The 22,390-nt window shown below is 34.2% G+C and overlaps 1 protein-coding gene across 2 annotated transcripts in view; it reads left to right on the top strand.

Annotated features, from left to right (window-relative positions):
* The window catches only part of USO1 (USO1 vesicle transport factor), a 71,883-nt gene that overhangs the window by 33,088 nt on the left and 16,405 nt on the right, over positions 1-22,390 (top strand). Inside the window, exons 8-14 of one of the 2 annotated variants that reach the window (XM_019720566.2) lie at positions 1,476-1,596; positions 9,682-9,860; positions 13,882-14,022; positions 15,543-15,631; positions 16,050-16,204; positions 16,633-16,844; positions 18,259-18,279. In XM_019720566.2, the coding sequence (XP_019576125.1) occupies positions 1,476-1,596; positions 9,682-9,860; positions 13,882-14,022; positions 15,543-15,631; positions 16,050-16,204; positions 16,633-16,844; positions 18,259-18,279 (918 nt within the window). The remainder of the gene's footprint in view (positions 1-1,475; positions 1,597-9,681; positions 9,861-13,881; positions 14,023-15,542; positions 15,632-16,049; positions 16,205-16,632; positions 16,845-18,258; positions 18,280-22,390) is intronic. The other variant, XM_019720581.2, reaches the window with a different exon arrangement.

Here is a 22,390-nt window from a genome sequence, read left to right as displayed (position 1 = left end):
TTTCACATTTATTAAGCTATAATCTTACAAAAAGAATTTTACTTCATCAGCTAGTCTACTGTATTTTGAAATACAGTTTATACATGAAAGGCAGGATAAATGAATCCTTTTAGTTACCAGTTTTTAAATTAAGGAACTGGAACCCACTTACTTTCAATGACCACTGAATATACTTTTATTCTTAGTAGCATTTTAGTGAATGTGTTTGATTAGAACAGTATATTTCTTAATAGTCAGGGAAAAGAAGTTAATATGTATAGAGAATTTAAAGTATAAGTAGCATACACATAAGGTTCTATAGAAGTCACTTTATCTCCTTTTGTCCTCTTAAAAACCTTGTCACAAAGATGTTATCCTTGTTTTACACATGGATATACTGATACTCAGAATTTATGTAATTTGCTTAAAATTACGCAATTATTAAGTAGGACAACCCTTTTTAAAACCCACTTCATCTAACTCAGAGCCTCCGTATTCTTTCTGCTGTATTCCTTCCTCCCTTTGTTAGTAAACTCAAGTTGCCAGCATTAAGTAGGAGAATTTGACATCTAAAAATAACTACTTTTGCTTTCTCTCTCATCTTAATGCTAAGACTTGACAGGAAAACGAGTAGAACAAGCTCAATAACGCCATGGGCATTTTTGTCTCATATGAGTACTTATCTGCTTAGTATTGACAGCCAATAGCTGATTTGCCTTTTAACTACCTGTTTGCTGTTCCTCTTCCTCTTAAGTACGATCTACTGTTTTTATAAAATATTGGCATCTCTTTGACCATCATGGTATTGTTGGGCTCTTAGGGGTTCATAAAATACTTGTTTGATAGTGAAATAAGCAGAAATGGGTAACAGTTTTTCCTGAATAATAATAAAGAGGTTGCAGAATATGTAAACCAAATGCAGCCCAACTGGAGCTGAGAAAAGCTAAAAACCAGAGGCAAAGGCTATTGTGAATTGTTTCATGCTGAACATGCCATTCATGAGATATGAATTCTCTTTTAAGTTTTGGGAATTTGGGGACCAGTTAATTAAAAGAATATCCAAACTTTCTCTGCTATAATGTGATTGTTGATTTATATTCTTGAATTCACAATTTCATATCCTTACTATTATGAAGCATGTACAGAGCATTCCTGAAACAGATGTAATCATGTTCACCTCTTACACCACAACCACAATGAAAGCTATAGAATAATAATAGATGAGTATGCAAAAACTGTTGTATATTTATATTGAAAAGAGAACTAAATTAGGAATTGGTAGACATGGATTCCATTCTAGGCCCTTTCCCTTCGAGATTAACTTTAGGGAGGCAAATTACTCATATTCTCTGTCCTTGTTTTCCTCATCTATAAATTGAAGGGGTTGGACTTGTGAAATTCCTACCGCTTCTAAAATTCTGTGTTTTTTTAAAAGTAATTTTAAAATGTATTGTAAAAGTTGTACTCCACTAAACATTATCTTTCTTCTCCATAAGGGTGTTTTACTACTACAGGCACTAACACGAAGCAATGGAGCAATCCAGAAAATCGTTGCTTTCGAAAATGCTTTTGAGAGACTACTGGACATTATTACAGAGGAGGGGAACAGTGATGGAGGTACAGTATAAAGAGATTGATTTGAAGAGATTCCTTTTGTACTCACTAAATTGTTGACTTCTGTAGAATATGCTTGCAGGGAGAAATGAGGACTCATACTTTATATTTTCTTTCACTATGGTGTGTTGAGTATGGATTTCTTTTTATTTGTCCTATTTGATATTTATTAGGCTTCTGGAATCTAGATTGGTGTCTTTCATAATTTCTGGAAAATCTTGGCTCTTTTTCTGAGCTGTATCTCAGCTTCATCTCAAATACCGCGCTGCAACATTTTCTCTTTCTAAACTCAGATTCGGTTCTGTCATCCGATTTAACTTTCATCTATCCTGGTTTTTCTTCTGTGTTGTCCATCTTTTTGTCTTTCCAGGCTTTAATCTGGATTATTTCTTCTGACCTGTTTTCTACTTCACCTATATTTAATCTGCCATTAGATGTGTTCATTGAGGGTTTTTCCCCAGTTTTATTGAGATATAGTTGACATACAGCACTTTGTAAGTTAAGGTATACAGTGTAATGATTTGAATCACATATATTGTGAAATGATTACCACAATAAATTTGCTTAACATCCATCCGTCAACTTTTTAATGTTTCTTTTCTGGAAGTTCTATTCGGTTCTTTGATAAACTTTCTGTGTAATTTTTTATTTCCTTTTCTCTGCAGGTATTTTCAACTTATCTTTAATTTCTTTTTGCATAAGAAACAATTATTTCATAGTTTTTGTCTGATAATCCCAATATTTTAAGTCTTTGTAGGTCTGGTACTTTTGCTCTCATCATTCTTACGCATGGTAAATGGGTTCTGTGGATGGTTCTCTTCATCTTTGTGTTGTGTTGTAGTTAACAGATTATCTATGGGAATTCGAAGCCTAGGATGAAGGTAATTTCTTTCAGAAAAAACATGTTTGTTTCCACCAAGGCCTGGGGGTGCAGTTTTTCTGGGATCACAATCCAGATTTAAGGCTTGAGATTTCCTAGACTACTCAGGCAGTGCAAACCCAGCCTGCAAGATCTTTGAGAACTACTTAACTTTTGGTTATTCTCACCCTGAGGATAAGCCCTTTGAAATCCCAGTGTATTAGGTGGAGAGTTTTCTATTAGATTCCTTCCCTACCTTGTGTACGCCCTTTGCTTTAATTTATTTTTCCTCTGCCCCATGAGACTGTTAAAATGAAAGTTTTAGATTTTTCAAGACTGAGAAATGTACTCACAGCCGAAAGTACTTTTATCCTTGTTTACCTCTCCAGATATCCATTTTCTCTTCAGTTTTAGCCTGTTAAACTGTCAACTCTCCATTGCTCCTAGGGCTATTTTTTTTTTTTTTCATCTCAGCATTTTTAGTTGTTTTTAATGAGAGATTGATCCAAAAACCTAGTACGAGGGTCAGAGGAGGAAATGGGTTTATTTATATTCACTGAACTGGGATTAGCCAGTAGAGTAGTGTAGTCTACCATTGGCTGTATGAATCTGGAGGGGAAGGCCTGCCTGGAGGTAAAGATTGGAGAGTCTTTAGAAAAAAGATGATAGAAGAAACAAAATTAGATAAACAGGAAAGATTAGATGAGTCACTTAGAGTGCATGAAGAGTGAGAAGGGAAGTGCTAGGACAGAACCTAAGATATACCAATAGTTAAGGGATGGTACAGGAGCAGGTATTGGTGAGAGAAACAGTCTGAGACAAGAGGAAACCTGCATTTTTAGTGGGGTCAGGGGGAATGGGAAGCACTATTAGAAGTTACTGAAATCAAACAAGATAAGGGCAGAAATTTATCTGAGATTTAGAATATGGATGTCATCAGTGTGACCTGAGGGAGAGCAGTTGTATATAGTGTTTACTTCAGAATCCAGATTGCAGTGTCAGTGGAGTGAGTTATAAGTGGGAAAATAGAATACTAGATAAAACTCTTACCAGGAATTTGGAAAAGGCAGGGGGGAGACGCAAACAGGAATTGGAGATTGACGAGGGTGGTTTTTTTTTCTTCTAATTTTTTATGACATATGAAATATTTCAAACGTACAGAAAACAATAGAAGATAGCATAACAAACACTTGTACATCTACCATCCAATTCTATTAAATGCTTACATTCTGCCATATTTTAGACTTTTTTAAAGAAAAAAAGCAGCAGATGGTTAAGTACTTATAACCATTCTAATATGTTCCTCTACGTTCCTTCTCTAAGATCATAATATTCTGATTTTGTTGTTTTTCTCTCCCATGTGTTTTTATACTTGTAATACCTGTTTGTGTGATTCTGTATACACACGTTATAGATTCATAAGCAACATATAGTGTTTCTTGCATATTTTCAAACTAGATAAAAAAGTATCCTGCTGAATATAATTTTACAACTTGCTGTTTTTATTCAAGTTTTTTGAGATTTATTTATGTTGATACATGTTGCTGTAGTTTATTCATTTTAAGTGCTATATATTATTCTGTAGTATGAATGTACTATGATCTTTTTTTATTGAGTTGGCAATTATGTTGTATCTATTTTTACTAATACAAATTTTTTGTGAACAGTCTTTACATGTCTACTTGTATATGAAGTTTTTCTGTTATATACCTACCAATAGAACTGTACTTTTTTCATCTTTACCAGATGTTGCCAAAGGGCTTTCTTAAGTGATTTCATCCATCGATATATCCATTGAGTGTTTCCAAGTTTCTGTTTCTTCACATCCTTGTCGACTCTTGATTACCAATTTGATGGGTGTAAGATGATATCTCATTGAGATTTTATTTCATTCCTTAAACTAATGAGATTAAGCATATTTTCATGGGTATATTTACCATTTGTTTTTCTTTGCCTTTTACTTCTCTGAATTACTTACTTGCCCATTTTCATGTAAGACCATTTTTTCTTTTCCAGTTAGTTTACTTTTCCAGTTAGTTAGTTCTTTATGTATTCTGGGTACTAATCCTTTGTTGATTATGCATGTTTCAGGTATGTTCCGGTCAGTTTATAGTGTCTCTATTAAAGTTTAAAATTTTAATATAGTTACTTTTTTTATTGTTTATGTTTTTGTGTCTTGTTTAAGACATCTATCTCTACCTCAAGGTCATAGAGTTTCTATTTCTTCTACTAAAGACTTTAAAATTTTGTCTTTTACATTTAATTAACATGGATTTTTGCATTTGAACAATGGTATGAGGTTTGTAATCAAAATCTCCTATTATAATATAGAAAAATCTTCTATCTTGGCCCTTTTCAGAATTGTCTTAACAAGCCTTTTCCTTTTTGCTCTTTCATCTGAATGAAACTTGTTTGCTAGTCAAGTTCTGTGAAAATCCCCATTGGAATTTTGATGGGAAATGTATTGAGTTTACAGATTAATTTAAGGAGAATGGTTATCTTTACTATTGACTTTTTCCATCCATGAACCCAGCTATATCTCTTAATTTACTCATGTCTTTTATGTCTTTCAGTCATGTTTTGTAATTTTGAGCAAAAGAATCTTATACTTTTTTATTAGATTCATTCCTAGGCATCTTATAGTTTTTGTTACAATTTGAATAGGATCTTTTCCTATTGCATTCTCAAATTGGTTACTACTTGATTTTTGTATTTGAATCTTGTATCCAATCATCTTATTAAACTCTTAGTTCTTATTGGACTTTCTGTATAAATAATCACATATTCTATAAATAAGAGTAATCTTTTTCCTTCCTTTTTAATTCCTAATACTACTTTTCCTTTTTTGTCTTATTGCACTAATTAGAATCTTACAGTGTTGAATGTTGCTGACTTTAATGAGAATGCTGATGTTTTACCATTAAATTTCATTTTTGCTAAGAGTTTTTATCATGAATGAATCTTGAATTTTAGTAAATGTTTGTTTAAACATCTATGGAGAGCATCAGATTGTTCTTCTCCTTTAATCTATGAGAACTTTTTCTTTAAAGTGGGAGAGACTCCAATAAACATAAGCAAATAGAGAATGGGGACAAACAGGAGAGAGAGGATCAATCTTTGGTACATAATACCTGAAAAAGGAGGAGGGAATGGAATTCAGAGTAGAGGTAGGAATTGGCTTTTAAGATAGGAGAATAAGTACATCTGCCATCATAACAGGGAAAGGCACAGGTGAAGATCCAGGTCCTTTGTCAGATTTGTTGATAAGGAGTTGAATTGCAGGCAGGGTCATATGCTAAGAGAGAAAGAACACAGTTGATAATTAAGGAGAAGGTTAAAAAGTAGTCTTGGAGAATAGGAGAGGTAGTTCACTATTGTAATTAAGGAGATTTTTCAGACAGGATAAAGCCCCATTAAGGGTGTTCACCGTGATTTTACAGCAGTGCAGACTGTTTAATTATGTGATTCTTGCCTCCTCCCCACCACCCCAAATTCTCAGCTGCCTAGGTGCAGATGTAGTAAAAAAGCCAGACAGGCAGTTTTTCACAGGATTGTGCCTTTTCCAGGAAGTTGCGATGAAAAGACAGTGAGGTAAGAGAGTCCAACATACTATGTACAGAGTGGAAGAAATGAAGATCTATGTAATAATCTAAGCTAGATAGGGAAGGAAGTAAAGACAGAGGGTGTTTCTGCAAAGGGAGAAAGAAGACGCTGATGGGTTGAAAGTCTCAGGGAGCTATAGAACAGATACTGAGAATACTTGATCTGGAAAGACAGCAGGGTTTAGTAATAGAGTGAGAATTATCTCTGAAGATGACGCCAAGGTACTGAGAGGTCCAGGTATTTATTGGTTGAGTGGCTGTTGCAGTTGAAATCAAGAGTGAAAGGAGAACATGGGGAGAGAAAGAAAACTTTGAGTGAGATGCCAGTGATGTTTTCAGTGAATGAAGAATAGTGACTACGAATTTGTTACATAACTGCAGTGAGGAGTGGTAAAAGATGATACAGCCAGATGGCCTGATCTCAAGGGAACTGGAGATTTTTATGAGGGGATAGAGGAACTATGATTTCTAGAAAATACACTGTACTGGGAGGATCATAGATTCCATATCCTGACTCTTAACGTGCATGGGATTGAAAGCATGAATTGCCTTCACTGGAGAACGATGTAGGTTGTTTAAAGAAAAGGAACATTTCATAAAGTAACTGAGGGTGTAGTAGGTTTTATTAACCAATATTTGGAAGTTTGAGGTAGTATCATGAAAGAGTTTAAAAGGAGATTAAGTAGGGGAGAGGAAACCCAAAGCATTCTGAGAAAATGGAAAAGCATAGATGAGCAGAGAGATGCATATTTTCAGAGGTGACTGAGGAAAAATAGATTTTAACGTAAGGGGGAATTATCTAGGCTTCAGGATTGCTAAGACAGGTTCTAATAGCTCCTGGTAACTGGTAGTGGCCCTTGGCTCTAGAATTCACTTTGTACACTGGAAGGAAGGCCTGCCCGTTATAGTGAGGGCTTTGACATTCTGTTTCCTCCAGAGCCTTCAGATGGTCCTAATGGCAGCTCTTATTTAATGGAGATTTATGGTCCTACATAAGAGACAGACAGATACAGTGGTTCCTCCTCATGAGGAGATTCCTCCTCGTGAGTATCAGTCACATGGTTCAGCAACATGAGGTAAGGAGCCTCCACTCTGGAGAGATCAGGACTGGTTAAATTGAAGATTCTTAAACAGTGTCTAAAATGTGCACCTTAGACATTTTATTTTAAGTTAAATATAATACATTTTTAATATACATTTTTTTACCAGTCTTTTGAGTTAGGGCCAGAACTGTTTCTTTGAATATGGGGTCTGCCGATAAGAGTCTTTCATCATCTTTCTTGCGTATGTCACACCTATAATAACATCATGTAGGATTTGCATTTTGGTTTCTTTAAAATGGAGTACAGGATCTTTATGGGTTTTTACAATTACTTATATTATTTTTTTCAATTACTTTTCTTATTTAGACTTGTATTACCCATAGTTAACAACAATATTCATAATGACTGCTTTCATTTTTTGCCAAAGACAAACTTAGTTTTCTCATCGATGTCAATGCAAGTAGCATGATAGGTTTGTGAACAAAAGTAATTTATTAGATACAATACCAAAAGCATAATCCATGAAAGAGAACAATGATAAGTGGGACTTCATTAAAATTGAAAAATTCTCTGCAAAACACACTGTTAGGAGAATGAAGAGATAAGCCGCAGACAAGAAGAAAATATTTTTAAAACACATATCTGAAAAAGGACTTGTATCTAAAATATACAGTGAACTCTTAAAATTCAACAGTAAACAAACAACCCAGTTAAAAAATGGGCAACAGTGAGTAGACACATTACCAAACAAGATGGATAGATGGCAAGTAGCATATAAAAAGAATCTCAAAATCATATGTCAGGAAAATGCAAACTAAAACAATGCACTATCACTACACACCTGTTAAGATGGCAAAAATCCAGAACACTGACAACACCAAAAGTAGGCAAGAACGTGGAACGACAGAAACTCCCATTCATTGCTGGTGGGAATGCAAAATGATATGCCACTTTGGAATGCAGTTGGGCAGTTCCTTATGAAGCTAAACATACCCCTGCCATACAATCCAAGTCATGCTCCTTGATATTTACCCAGATGAGTGGGAAAATTATATCCACAAAATCCTGCACATGAATGTTTATTGCAGCTGTATTCGTAATTGCCAAAACTTGGAAGCAACGAAGATGTCCTTCAGTAGGTGAATGAATAAACAAACTTTGGTACATCCATACAGTGGAATATTATTCCACAATAAAAAGTTACCAAGCCATGAAAAGATATGGAGGGACCTTAAATGCATATTGCTAAGTGAAATTAGCCAGTCTGAAAGACTACATACTCTATAATTCCAACCATATGATATCTGGAAAAGATGAGTCTATATAAAGTAAAAAGATCAGTGGTTGCTAGGGATTTGGGGATGGAAAGAAAGGAATGAATAGGTAGAACACAGGATTTTAGAACAGTGAAACTATCCCATAATACTGTAACGGTGGACACATGACATTATACATATGTCAAAATCCATGGAACTGTATGTACAACACAAAGAGTGAACCCTAATATGAACTATGAACTTGAATAATGTATCATTGTTCATTTATCAGTCATAACAAATGTGCCACACTAATTCTAAATGGTAATAATAGGGGAAGCTAGGAGGGAAAAAATATACAGGAATTCCCTTTATTTGTTGCTCAGTTTTTCTGTAAACCTAAAGCTGCTCTATTAATCAAAGAAAAAAACAACTGATTCTTGTAAATGTACAATTTAATAGGAGCAATAGTATGGAACCTACCCGCTGTGAGTATCCAGCATTAGTCATATGCTTCACAGAGGAAACAGCGATCATTTGTTTAACCAAACTAGCACTTGATAAAGTGGAGATCAGCAGTTGGAGACCTTTTGCTGTCATAAAAGTGTAAGCTGTAGTGTGGATGAAACTACCCTGGAGAGTGGTATGTTGTAAGCAGGGCAGAAAAAATGGAGAACAGGAACCATGAATGATAGGAAGCCTGGAGTGGCCAGAAATCCCTCAGGAAAACCAGGAAAGAGTAGTTAGTGTTTTAGAAACCAAGGGGAAAGAAAGTTTCAAGGAAGAGACATAGAGACAACGATATCAAGTACTTCTTAGAGATTAAGATATGATTAAGTCATTCAGCAAATATTTAATAATGCCCTATGTATGCACTTGATATCTCCATCTGTGCTGAGGATACAGAGTAGGTCACTATATCCTAGTAGGGCATTCACAAATTTCTATCTTCACATTGTAATCTCGTGGAGCAGACAGATAACTACATAATAATAAAAGGACCAGGGGACCATGAAAGCATGTAGCTCATGATGTTAACCTAGTCATTGGGTCTTGGTAATCATTCCTGAAGAAATGATGTTTAATCTGGGATTTGCAGAATTAATATGAGTTACTGAGGTGAGTGGATCAAGAGATCATTGGAGGACCTGAGAACAACGAGCATGCAGAATGCAGCTGTTACTGTCAGGAGTCAGAACGAGCTCTCTGCCTTGCCCTACAGAAGAGATGCTGAGCATGGAGATTCATCTTTTGTTAAATGGTTAGGGATTGAATTTTCCTTCAGGTCTTATTAGCCTTAACACTTCCATTTCACATTCTTTCCTCAGGTATAGTAGTGGAAGATTGTCTGATTTTGCTCCAAAACTTGTTAAAAAACAACAATTCCAATCAAAATTTTTTTAAAGAAGGCTCATATATTCAACGTATGAAACCTTGGTTTGAAGTTGGAGATGAAAATTCTGGCTGGTCTGCACAGAAAGTAACTAATCTTCACCTAATGCTACAGGTATACTGAACTTAGACATAAATGTGGTAAGAATTTTGACAGTGATCCTTTCAAAGAAAAGCAGAGTGCTTGTGTTTGATAAATCCAGGATATTCAGATGTTCAGTTGGTTTCAGATGGGCTTTAAAAAAAAGGGCTTTTAATATGGAGCTTTGCAGTTGCACTCAGATTCCCCCTACCCCCAAATACACACACACACACACACACACACACACACACACACACACAAACACACACCACTCAACTTGAATAATTATTAATACTTGGCAATTTTGTTTCATCTTTTATTCCCCTCTCTTGCCCTGCTGAATTTTTTTTAATAGCAAATCCAAACATACAATTAATTTCCTGATGGGTTTTACACCAGAGAATACTAACTTACGTTGTTGATTTGAATTTTTTTAATCTGTTTTTCTCAATTAAGGCTCTGATACAAATTTTAATATTCAGACTATTAAGTTCAACAAACAAATTCATTCAGTAAACCTTTACTGAGAGCCAGGCACTGAATGCTAGGAAATGAATGACAATGTCCCTGCCCCAAGGAATTAATAGTCTGAGTTTTAAATCGAATACAAGTTAAATTGACAAATCACCTGTAATTTTATTTAAGCTTTATGGTGATAGTAAAAGTGAAGACAGTAGGATCCCAAATTATTTCTGCATCAGAGAAAATTATGAAGTTTTTTGAAGTATTTTACTTACTTATTCCTTTACTAAATTCCCTTACTCCAAATATTTAAGTTTAAACCAGCCTCCTAACTTCCTCTCTAGTGATTCTTGTGGGTCTTTGAATGTCTGTGAATTGTGCCTGCATCTCTGAAGTTGTGTTCCATAAAACTAGATTGTTAATCTTTCTAGTAATTTGTCTGAATATTGTTGCCTGAAGTTGCCTGCATAGGTTTGATTGGCAATTAGGGTGACCGCAAGCCCCAGTTCGCCAGGACAGTATTCATTTCCTAATTACTCATAGTGTCCTCTTGCGCTTCAGAAGTATTCCAATTTAGATAAGAAATTATATAGTTACCCTATTTAGAATATGCCTAAAAATTGTTAGGAAAATATGTTACAGGAGAACATTGGCAGAATCTATTTATATTCTCAACTTCATCACTTTTATTTTCACATGTCAGTTTTATTACACATTTCAAGACGTGATTAGTTTTTGATGTTTTAGAATTAACATCCCAAGTGGTAAGCTTGATACCTTTGCTGCTCAACACCACTTTCTTGATAAAGGAAATTCTCCTAGAAAAGTAATTTTCAAAATGTGATTAGAGAAAGTGAAGGGATCTGATGATATGCAAAAACTTATATATTTACTGCCAAACAGTGAAAATTTAAATTGCTTGAGGACACTACTCATTTTTTATAGTTTAGGGTACTATGTAAAGAATTGTTTTTGAAGATAGCATCACTGTTTAAAAAGTAAAATACTATTTTACTCCCCCCCCAAAAAAAAAAAATTACAAGAGAGTATTGCTTATAAACAGAAAACTACAGTATTCAGGTTATGTAATAAGTTGATTAAGTGTTCTTTACTTTTAAAAAGTGAATAAACTAACTCAATACTAATCTTAAAGAACCTAAACTTCAAAATAAAGAAACTTTATTGGTGTCCTTGGGGAGCGAGTCCTGCGTGAATGATGGAAATAACCTACTTCTCTCTTTTGATTGTATAAGAATGTGACACCTTTACAAAGAACAGCTTCCAAAGTTGATTCTGTGGTATCAGAGATAGAGGTTTTCGTATAGATGTAAAGTGAATAAGTCATTGTCTTTATAACTGGCCAAGGAAATAAGAATTACTTATAACACAACCAACAAGAAAGCTGCTTTATTTTTATTGTGAAGAGCGGTATAAATGCAGCATAACTGCTATAAAATAAACTGCTATGTTTGTACACAGGTAGGTCCTAATCCTTTCGGCAGTTGCAGGTTTAGTCAGGCTAAATCTCCTGTGCTCTCCCTGTATTAAATAAGTGAGTGTTGTATTACCTCTGGCCCCTAATAGCATAATTTAAAGCGAAAGTTTTCTCTACTATCCACACCACAATTAGGAACCTACCAGGAACTCCTCTACTGCAAGAGGAGAAATCAAAAGACCAGTTTTTAAAGTCAAAAGAAAGGAAAGGAATGGAATGGAAAGAAACAGAACGATAAGGGAAGGGAATGGAAAGAAACAGAATGATAAGGGAAGGGAATGGAAAGAAACAGAACGATAGAAGGGAAGGGAACGGAAGGGAACGGAAGGGAACGGAAGGGAAGGGAAGGGAAGGGAAGGGAAGGGAAGGGAAGGGAAGGGAAGGGAAGGGAAGGGAAGGGAAGGGAGAAAAGAAACTGAGTTTAATTCACTAATATATTCTCCATCTCAAAGACTGAGTAGTTGATGCATTCATGACTTCACAGTCCACAGATTATCTGCTTTTCAGCCTATTAGAGTGCTCTGTCTGTATAGTTACATATTCAGGGTTGCTTGTATTTCAAGTTCTCTATTATGTACCAAATGAAAATGTATCATAAATGAAGATAAACAATCCTATTTGGATAGATACATCCTAACGAATTTTTCATAATATAGTTATAATCAAGATGGAATTCTAAGCCCCTAAAAATTGAAATTAATCTGTTTAAGGATATTTCATTCAAATTTTGCAGATTAAATTTTGGGGAAGAATCCTTTTGAAAGATTTTTGGTCATAAAACACTTAAATGTTTTTCTGTAATGATAGTTTAATGACTAGTTCTGCCTACTATCTCTACAGAAATCCCTTCTATGCCATTTTTTGTGCAGATACTGCCAATGACTCTCAGAAAGCTCATTACCTTTTGAGAGAATCTTTTTCATTGTTAGGTAGTTCTAATTATTAAAAACGTAATCCATATAATGAGTCAAAATCTGCTTTCTTTTCCTTGTAATAAGTAGTCCCTCTTTCTTCAGCCATCCTTTATACCTCTCTGTCATCTAGAAATTTGATAATTTTTTTATTCATCAATAAAGATGTCCAACTGCTATTAGATATTAAGAAATTATTGTTGATTTTGTTAGGTAAAATGACTTGATGACTGGTTTTTAAAATCTGTATCAGTCAGAGATACATACAGAAATGTTTATAGGCGAAATGACATATAGTTTGGTATTTGCTTTAAAAAGTTTTTTGAAGTAGGGCTAGGAGGAGAATAAATTTAAAAAACAACAACAAATCCACAGAAATCTAACTAGAAGGGTCCAAGTACAGGAACCAGTGTATAATCCTAAAGCCTTTCTCTAGTGACCTCAATTTATTCATCAACCCTCTTAATAAAGTATTATAAATATCCCATTTGATTTTGAGATACAAGATTTTATAGACACATACATATAACTCTAGTTTTAAAATGCAAGATATAAAATTATTTTGAATATGTAACTGTGATGAACACTTGTTTGGGATGACATTTTTCATGTTTCTGAAATTTCATGTTCAAGTTCAGACTACTCATGGGATCATAATTAGGAATTTAATTAGCATTAACAACCACTGAGGCCAACCCTTTGCCTAATGCACGAATCTTCTACCATGTCTCCAGTTGTTTGTTTTAGCCTGTCTTTAAGTTTTTACAGTTTAGGGGGAATTTATCACACCTTGGTCCATTCTGATTTCAGACCTGCTCTATGATTAGGTAGTTCATCCTTACTTCAATAAGAAATCTACCACCCTGTTACTTTTCATGCATTCATTTGTTGAATATGAACTATGTCACAAATACTGAACTTGTTGGGGGATACAATAATGACCAAGGTAATTTCTGCTCTCTGGGAGTTCACAATCACCTGAAGGAGACAAACTTAAGCAAAAAAGCATAAGTAATATGTACTAGAGCAGAACTATTGAGATGAGAGCATAAAGGAAAGAGCACCCAGTACTGGCTAAGCAGTTGAGGGAGTCCTTCACATCAATTTTCTTGTTCTTATAGATCAAATTTGCCTCAAGACTTTGAAATCTTTAAAAGATAGATTTTGTTTTCTGTTTCTTCCTCAGCTTGTTCGTGTCCTAGTCTCTCCCACCAATCCCCCTGGTGCTACCAGTAGCTGCCAGAAAGCTATGTTCCAATGTGGCTTATTACAGCAGCTTTGCACTATCCTAATGGCTACTGGAGTTCCTGCTGACATCCTGACTGAGGTAAACCAAAGGAAGGCACACACTGCTCTGCGGAAGTTGAAATCCTAGGGATTATTCAGAAGATTAAGATATCAGCTGAAGGAAGAACAGTACTAGTTAACCATTTTTAGATGTTAAATTCCTTATTGATTCTACTAAAATGTAATTAGCATAGTGATGACAGTATCAGTTCTAAAAGGTGGGCTCATTTTTCAAGTTTAATAATATATAAGTAATGTTAAAGTTTAGAAGATTTGTCATTTTATTGTGTTCAACAGGAGTCACAGTAGGATTTATATTTTTAATTTTGAGAACAATATGACTTAGTCTTTGTCAATTAAGACTTGAGTCTTTAAAGTAGTCTTATTCTCAGCATGGTAAATTCTTTCTCCCTGTTTCCTGCCTATTTAGAAGAAGAAGTTAGTTTGAAGAAAAAAAAGTTTCAGTTTATTTAAATCATCTTTTTATTTTTCTTAACACATGCATATTGAAAGCACAGGCAATAATAAAAGTTTTATAACAAAACAGTATCTTAGGCGTCAGTCCTCCCTCTAAAGTCCCACTCACTACCCCCCTGTGTAAACCTCCCACTTTACTTCCTCCTGTCACCCCAGTAATTTATATTGAAATCAGTAATTAGGGTTTATAGTTTTATGACTATACTAATACTGCTCCCTGCTAAGCCAAACAGAGCCCTGTATCTTTCATTTTAATATCCCTTTCTTGCAGTATAAGTGTTCCTTTTTCATTTTGTTGATTTTCTGTGTATCTGTGCATATTAATACTATGATATGCTTAACACATCGTTCCCCATCCCAGGCCTTTTTCTGGAAGCCTTCCATCATCCTCCAATATGGACTGGTCATTCTCTACTTCCTCTTCATCATCCTCCTAGGATTTTCTTTTGCCTCTCCCTTGACTTGGATTCCTTAGTTATGGATTCCTTGTATTTCTGGTTTTCTGAAATTTACCCGTGATGTGCTGTACTGCAGACATTTTTTCCCTCCAATTATTTTTGGCACTCACTGGGCCCTTTCAAGCCAGAGATATATCCTTCAGTTCTGAGGATGTTTTTTGTATTCCTTGGTAATTTCCTCTCTTCTGTTTTTGCAACTCTATTGATGGACTTTCTGGACCTAGTTCATCTTTTTATTCTATTTTCTTGGAGGTTTTTCAACTTCATCCTTAAATTGAATTTTTAACTTGTTGCATTTTAAATTTGTTCTCTGGTTTTATTTTAAAGCATCTTTTTTTGTTTTGTTTTGTACAAATAGATTCTCTTAGAGGATATTATTAATTTTAGTTTTTTGAGATTTTAAATGCACATGGTCAGGTGTTAACTTTTAATTGTAGGCCTACAGTTAATGTCTTTAAATGTTTTATCTCAAGAAATTGTTACAAGGTTATAATGCTGTCACTGATATTTTTGTTGTCTGAATTTTGGTATTAAAAAGCAAAGAGGAAAAGGATATAACATTTTCTTCTTTTGAAAACAGATTTTGTTCCTTACCTTACTTCCTTTAATTTTTCCCCCGTAACAGACCATTAATACTGTATCAGAAGTTATTCGAGGCTGCCAAGTAAATCAAGACTATTTTGCTTCTGTGAATGCACCTTCAAACCCACCAAGGTAGGAAAAGGAAAATACTGAGATTCCGCTGAGGAAGTGAAAGCTTACTGTGGGTTTTTAGTATGTCTCACATGCACATCTTATTTTTTTAAGAAGTTCAGTTGTGTGTTTTGAAACGAGAAATAATCTGACAAGATAAATATGTTGGTAGTTTAAAAGAGTTTGTAGTCTTTGGAACATAGGTATTAGGGTTCAGATATCACCTCTTTATCTTACTAACTGTATTGCCTTAAGCAAATAAATCAGTTCACTTCTCTTGGCTGCAGTTACCTTTTCTATGAAATGGAGATGGGAATACTTAACCTGCTGGTGTTCTGGTTATGGTTTTTCAGTCAATAAAAATAACTAGTTACTGACTTGTGCACTTGGGTTGCAATGTTTCTCTCTGTTCTTTTTTTTTTGTTTTTTAATGCAACAGACCGGCAATTGTAGTACTTCTCATGTCCATGGTTAATGAAAGGCAGCCATTTGTATTGCGCTGTGCTGTTCTCTATTGTTTCCAGTGTTTCTTATATAAAAACCAAAAAGGACAAGGAGAAATTGTATCAACACTTCTACCTTCCACCATTGATGGTAAATATTATAGTTCTGATTTCTATTTTGAAAAGTAAATAATTGTCTTTCAAGCTTTTAATAGTAAAATACATCATAAATAATAAAAGACCCTGGTTGTAGTAGAATATTTAACATATGGCATTTCCTTGAATTTGCTTTAGAAATGTAGTTATTAATTAAGGTAATGATTTTCTGGAACATTACCATCATCAATTTGATGCCTAAAGTGTTTTCATGTTTCTTTGTTCTGCAACTTTTCTTCCAAGGTCCTTTTTTGTCATCTTTCATTTTGTTTTGAAAAAACAAACTTTTAAAAATGTTACTTAATATGTATACTACTATTAATAATGAACTAATTTAAGGTAGTGTTTTATACTATTTTTGTGTGTGTGGAAAACAACATAATTAATTTTTATAATACTATCATCTGCCTGCCATCTTTGTAGCAACAGGTAATTCAGTCTCAGCTGGTCAGTTATTATGTGGAGGTTTGTTTTCTACTGATTCACTTTCAAACTGGTGTGCTGCTGTGGCCCTCGCCCATGCCTTGCAAGAAAACGCCACCCAGAAAGAACAGTTGCTCCGGGTTCAACTTGCCACCAGTATCGGCAACCCTCCAGTTTCTTTACTGCAGCAGTGCACCAACATCCTCTCACAGGTGAAGTAGCCAGTGAAACTTCTCTGAGGGGGGAAAAGCTTGGGTTATAAGGTTGATGTCAGTGATACAATGATTTAAGTGTGTCTTCAGTAGATGCAGAAGTAAAAGGAAAGAAGCGAGGACTTACCTGTATATTAGCTCATTGTAACCAAAAACAGTTTTGTGAAGAGACAGCAATAAATATTCTTACAAGAATGATTTTGCCAGATAGTTAATAAGGTTGGTATCATGATGGACACATATGTCCTCGACAGAAAGGGGTTTTTGTTTTTGTTTTTGTTTTCTTTTTAAATCACCCAGTGTTCTTGCGTGTCATTTTCTCTCTGCTCACTAGCTTAATTCAGGTCAGTTTATGAGAGGGAATGGAAGAATAAAGTGGTTCATACCTGTGTACCTCCCTCTTTCTCTTCCCAGAGCAATTCATCTTCCTTTCAGAAAACAAAGATAGAATACCAGTCCATCGCTTATATGGTTAAACAGTACTGCCCTGATATTACTGAGTTCTCAAATCCTCAAAATCCCGAGGCATGTAATTTACCTAGTAAGATGGAGAAAAACATAACTGAAAATGTTTGCATTCCTTTAGACTCCTAATGAGAACAACAAAGCTTCATTAAAGTATGGATGCTACAGCATTTAGGAATGTCACCTGTTATTAGATGATTTGCTCCCACGTGCCAACTTGCTGTTGAGCAATTCAAGTTCATGCTTTAGCAGAACTATAAAGGCGTAGACATTCAGTCACCCAGGGAGAGTAAAACTGCGGATAAGTCTAAAATTGCTCTATCCACTGGAATTATCTTATTCCTTTCCTTTGATAATGTGCCGTGTCCTCCTGAATTTTTAATTTTACGTCATTCATTGAAGTGTTTTACTGTGAGCTTTGAAAGAAACATGAGCAGTGTCCTTAGAAAGGTATAAATGAAAGCTTAAAAAATTAGTGAAAAGGGAGTTAAAAACTCCCGTTGTTTAAAATTGATTTACTTCAATTGAAAGTTTATTTTATCTTTGAATTATCATTTATCTCTTAGTGATGTTTAAAAACTACATCCAGAATATTCTTATTTATTTAATACTTGACACTGTTGTGTCTGTTAAATAATTTTTCTTAAGCCAAATAGTAATTAACTCTGCAACCATCATCACTACAGACTTTGCTCTAATATTGTCATTACAATTAATGCATAATGAAAAATCCTCAAGATAGTGGTGTCTTCCTACTCTAAGGCATCACAGTACTATAAAATTATCCTTTCTCTAAAATACATACACATTGGTATATAATACAAGATTAGAACTGTCCCAAATTATTGGCTTGGGTTTGTAGAGAGACTGTATTGGAGGGATTTTTTCTAAATTTAAATTTTTCTAAAATAGTAATATTTATGAATAATTTTTAATGTATAATTTGCAGGGTGATAAGATCGACAGACGGGTATGTATCACTTGTGTAAACTTAGGCATTTTCCTCTTATAGCAAGGCTTTTCTTTGTCTTGGGTGTGCTGATTGGTTTTTTTAACTGCTTGTTTGAAGTTATATTCTACTCACACTTTTATATGCCAGCAAGTGTATCTCTGTCATAAGTGGCTGTACAGTTTTTCTCCATGGGATATTGTAGTGGTGTTTCTAAGAACTGTGGGAATGACAGTCTGAAGCTATACTTGTGCTTCCTCGGGGATGCTTGCACTTTCAGGAATTCCTTGGTTTTGGCCTTTTGGTGTTTTTTTGCTTTTTCATCCAAGCTTGCTTCTTTAATTTCCCCCTGAAACTATTTCAAAGGTAGCAAAATCTAGGGTTAAGAATTTTACCTTTAGGTAATCAGTTATATTAAAGAATGTGATGGTTTTTATATTAATTAGGTTATTTAAAATGTACAATAGTAAGTATAATTTTATAACTTGAAAGATTTTAAATTAAATATTACAGGTTATTCTGGATATAACCCATATGCTACAACTACCATTGGGGGTTATTTGTTGATGTGTGCGTGGGGAGATTGTGATTTGTATTTGTTTTTTATTTGTTTTGTTTTGTGGAGTGTTTGGCAAAAAAAAGGAGTGTATCTTAATGTCCGTATTTGGGCACATGTTCAGTTGTGGTGTGAGTAGTGATAACTGAGGTCCTGTTAAGAATCGTGTCCTTGTGTATGAGCATGATTTAGCTGGCACATGTTAATATCTCACACACAGGCATATTTGGCAGTGTTAGCCTGCAGAGTTTTTAATATTTTGAAGTATTTTATAAGTATACATGTCAATCATTTAAAAGGGAATTTTGGGGAGGTATAATTTACACATAGTAAAATGCACAGAACTTAAGTGTTCAATCTGATGATTTTTGGTGGTTTAATATATCTCTGTAACAACCACCCAAAACAAGATGGAAGACATATTCATAATCCCAGAAAGTTCCATCATGCCCCTTTCCTATTCTGTATCCCCAGAGGCCACCACTAGAAAGTGAATCTGATCATAATACTCTAGAACTTCATTTTAATACTTTAAACACTAGAACTTTAAAGTGTTACCATCTCATATTTTTTATAAACAGTGGAAAAATACCTAAACTTGAAATCCATAAAATAGGAATAAGGGATTTTTATTTAGAAAATGTAATATGGGAAACATAATAGTTTATGTTAAAGATAAGATGATTCAGCTTCAATTATTTTGTTTGTGGTTCTCTTCCATCCTATAAAATATGTGATTTCTAGTAACTAAACCCTCAGGATGCTCTGCAGTTATAATTTCAATGTCCATTTGTTTTTCTAAATCTCCTCAACAGTTCATGCACCCTGGAGGGGTTGGGAAGAGACATGTCCTTTTTCTTGACTTAAGACTATAAACATACAAATATGTGAACATAAACAAAATGGATAGTTTTAGTCAGAAAGTGGGGTGTGAATTTTGTTTGGCTGTTGTACGTATTTATCTTGTAAAGAATCCATCAAGTCAGAGAGCAATGTTTTGATAGCCTTTTAATATCCAATTTCTGATCATTTCAATTTTTAGAGGGAAAGAGCAGCTTCAACAGTATTTTTGCTGGACTGATCTTATTTTTAACATTTTATGGTACATGGGAGAAGTACTATAGCATTTTTGTGCTCACTGTAGTTATTTTTCTTTTCATTTTTGAAATTTTAGAAAAATAGAAATTGGAAAGAGAATAATGTTACTCATTCTACTACCCAAAGATAAATGCTGGTAAAATTTCAGTCTTTTATTTTTTTCCTGTACTGCGTATCTACATAGCAATGCTCATACGTTATTCCATTTTATATTCTGCATTTTTTCTCATAAGTATTTTCCATGTTATTAAATATTAAATCAACATTACTTTATACGATTGTAAAATATTTCACCAATAGATAAACCACAGATTAGTTAACCATCTCCTTATTTTTGAACATGTAATTATCTCCCATTTTTCTCTATTATAAATAGTGGTTTGTTGAACAGAATAATATATGTGCACAAAAGAGCATTATTACATAGTCCTCACTTTGCATGTTTCCAATATGCATGGATTTCTGTTAATGCAGCTTGAAAGCAAGAACCACCTGTATTTCACTGAGGTAATAAGGAAGTTATCCCAGCAATTATTTTTGTCTTTTCCCAGTTCAAACTTTATTCTACCATCTATTTTGGGGGGCATTAGTTCTGCTTTTAATATGCTCGTAGGTAGAGAGTCTTAGAATTTCAGAGCTATAAAGGATGATAATAGTTTCTAACATTTACAGAGCACTTACTGTGTACCATGCACTGTTCTAAGTTCTTCACGTGTATTAACCCATTTAATCCACTGTATAGCTCTATGAGATAAGTATTAACTATTACTCCTGTTTAAGGATGTGGAAGAAAAGTTAAGTAAGGTTTCATGGCTCTTGAGTTTTTGAAGCAAGATGCAAAATCCTGGTATCCTCTTAACGTCTATGTTTGAGATAATTTAATCCAACTACCTCTGTTTACCAAATTAGGAAATTGGGGACCACATAGCATGTTGAACTTGTACAAGGTAGGACAGTAGAAGATTTGGTTCTTCTAATTCCCAACCAAATGTTCTTTTTACTGATACCATACTGCCACTCTTAGAATTAAAGCTTTAGCTCTTTAAAAATATGTGTACATCCTTTTGAAATGACTTAACACATGGTTTAGAAATCAAAATGATATAAAAAGATATACATTAAAAAGTATTGGCTGCAGCCCTGCCCTAGTTGCCCGCCTCCTATTATTCATTTCTTCTATAGTCTTCAAGTGTTTTTTATGCGTATCCACTATTCTGCACCTGGGTGTTTTTTCACTTCTACTCACTAAGTGAAAGAAGATTGCCCTGTACTACTACATTATCTCTTTCCCTACAGCTTCACCGACAGCGTGTTGTCAGACTTATATTTTTGTCCATATGATAAAAGGTGAAAAATGTTATCTCTTTGAGTTTTAATGTGCATTTCTCTTACTAAAAAGTTAAGTTGCTTTCCATATGTTTATACACCACTTGAAGTTTTTCTGTGAACTCTCCTATATTTCATGTCATCTGCCCATTTTTCTATTGAGTTGTTAATCAGTTCTTGTTTTTATAGGAACTTGTTTTATATTAAGGACTTTAACCCTTGTCTGTGTGATAAGTTACAAATATGTTTTTCCTGATATGTCATTTGTCTTTTGACCTTGGTGTTTTGTTTTGCTTTTTGTTGTTGGTTTTTTTTTTTAATCAGACTTTTCTTTTATTGCTTCTGCATTTTAAGTCATACTTAGAAAGGTCTTTCCCGTTTCAATGTTTCAAGGAATTTGCCTGTATTTTCATCTCAAACTTTCTGGTTTCATGTTTTTGCATTTAAATCTTTGTTCCATTTTTCTCAATGAACTGTATGAGATATGCATGCCCTGATCTTTTCTAGATTCCTATCTAGTTATGCCAACATAAGTCCATCTGCAAGCCACTGATGCTTATGTGTTGATTATATTTATGAGTTAGTATCACCTCATTGCTCTTTTTCATATGTTTTCCTTTCCTTGGTTATTTTTGCATGTTTATTTTTCTGTGTGAACTTGAGAACCGGGTTGTTTAGTTCCAGAAAAAAAATCTGTTGGTATTTTTTTATTTGGATCACATTAATTTTATAGATAAATGTAGAATTAATATCCATGGTCTTGAGTTAGATTTCTAAGAACATGGTGCCTTTCTACTGATTTATGTCTACTTTTGTGCTCTTTAAGAGTGTTTAAAATTTCCTCATTTAGATTTTATACAGTTTTGATTAGTCTCATTCTTGTGTACTTTATCTTCTTTTGTTGCTGTAGTAAATGGGGTGTTTCATTCTATCTTCTAACTGGTTCTAACTAGTTATGTTCAACTTTTATCCTTCAGTAAGACCCCAAACGGCATACTTCTAGAAGATTCAAATTTGAATCTAATTCCGTATTTGTTTGCTCAGACATCAGCCAGTGATTTGATAAGATGCCCATGTATATACAATGTAGGTATATTTGGTACCTGCAAATGGTATTCCAAGTAATAACAGTTTTTTTTATATATAACCAGG

The sequence above is a fragment of the Rhinolophus sinicus genome, linkage group LG02, assembly GCF_036562045.2.
Source record: "Rhinolophus sinicus isolate RSC01 linkage group LG02, ASM3656204v1, whole genome shotgun sequence".
NCBI classification, from domain to species: domain Eukaryota; kingdom Metazoa; phylum Chordata; class Mammalia; order Chiroptera; family Rhinolophidae; genus Rhinolophus; species Rhinolophus sinicus.
This window is presented reverse-complemented; position numbering and strand designations above follow the sequence as displayed.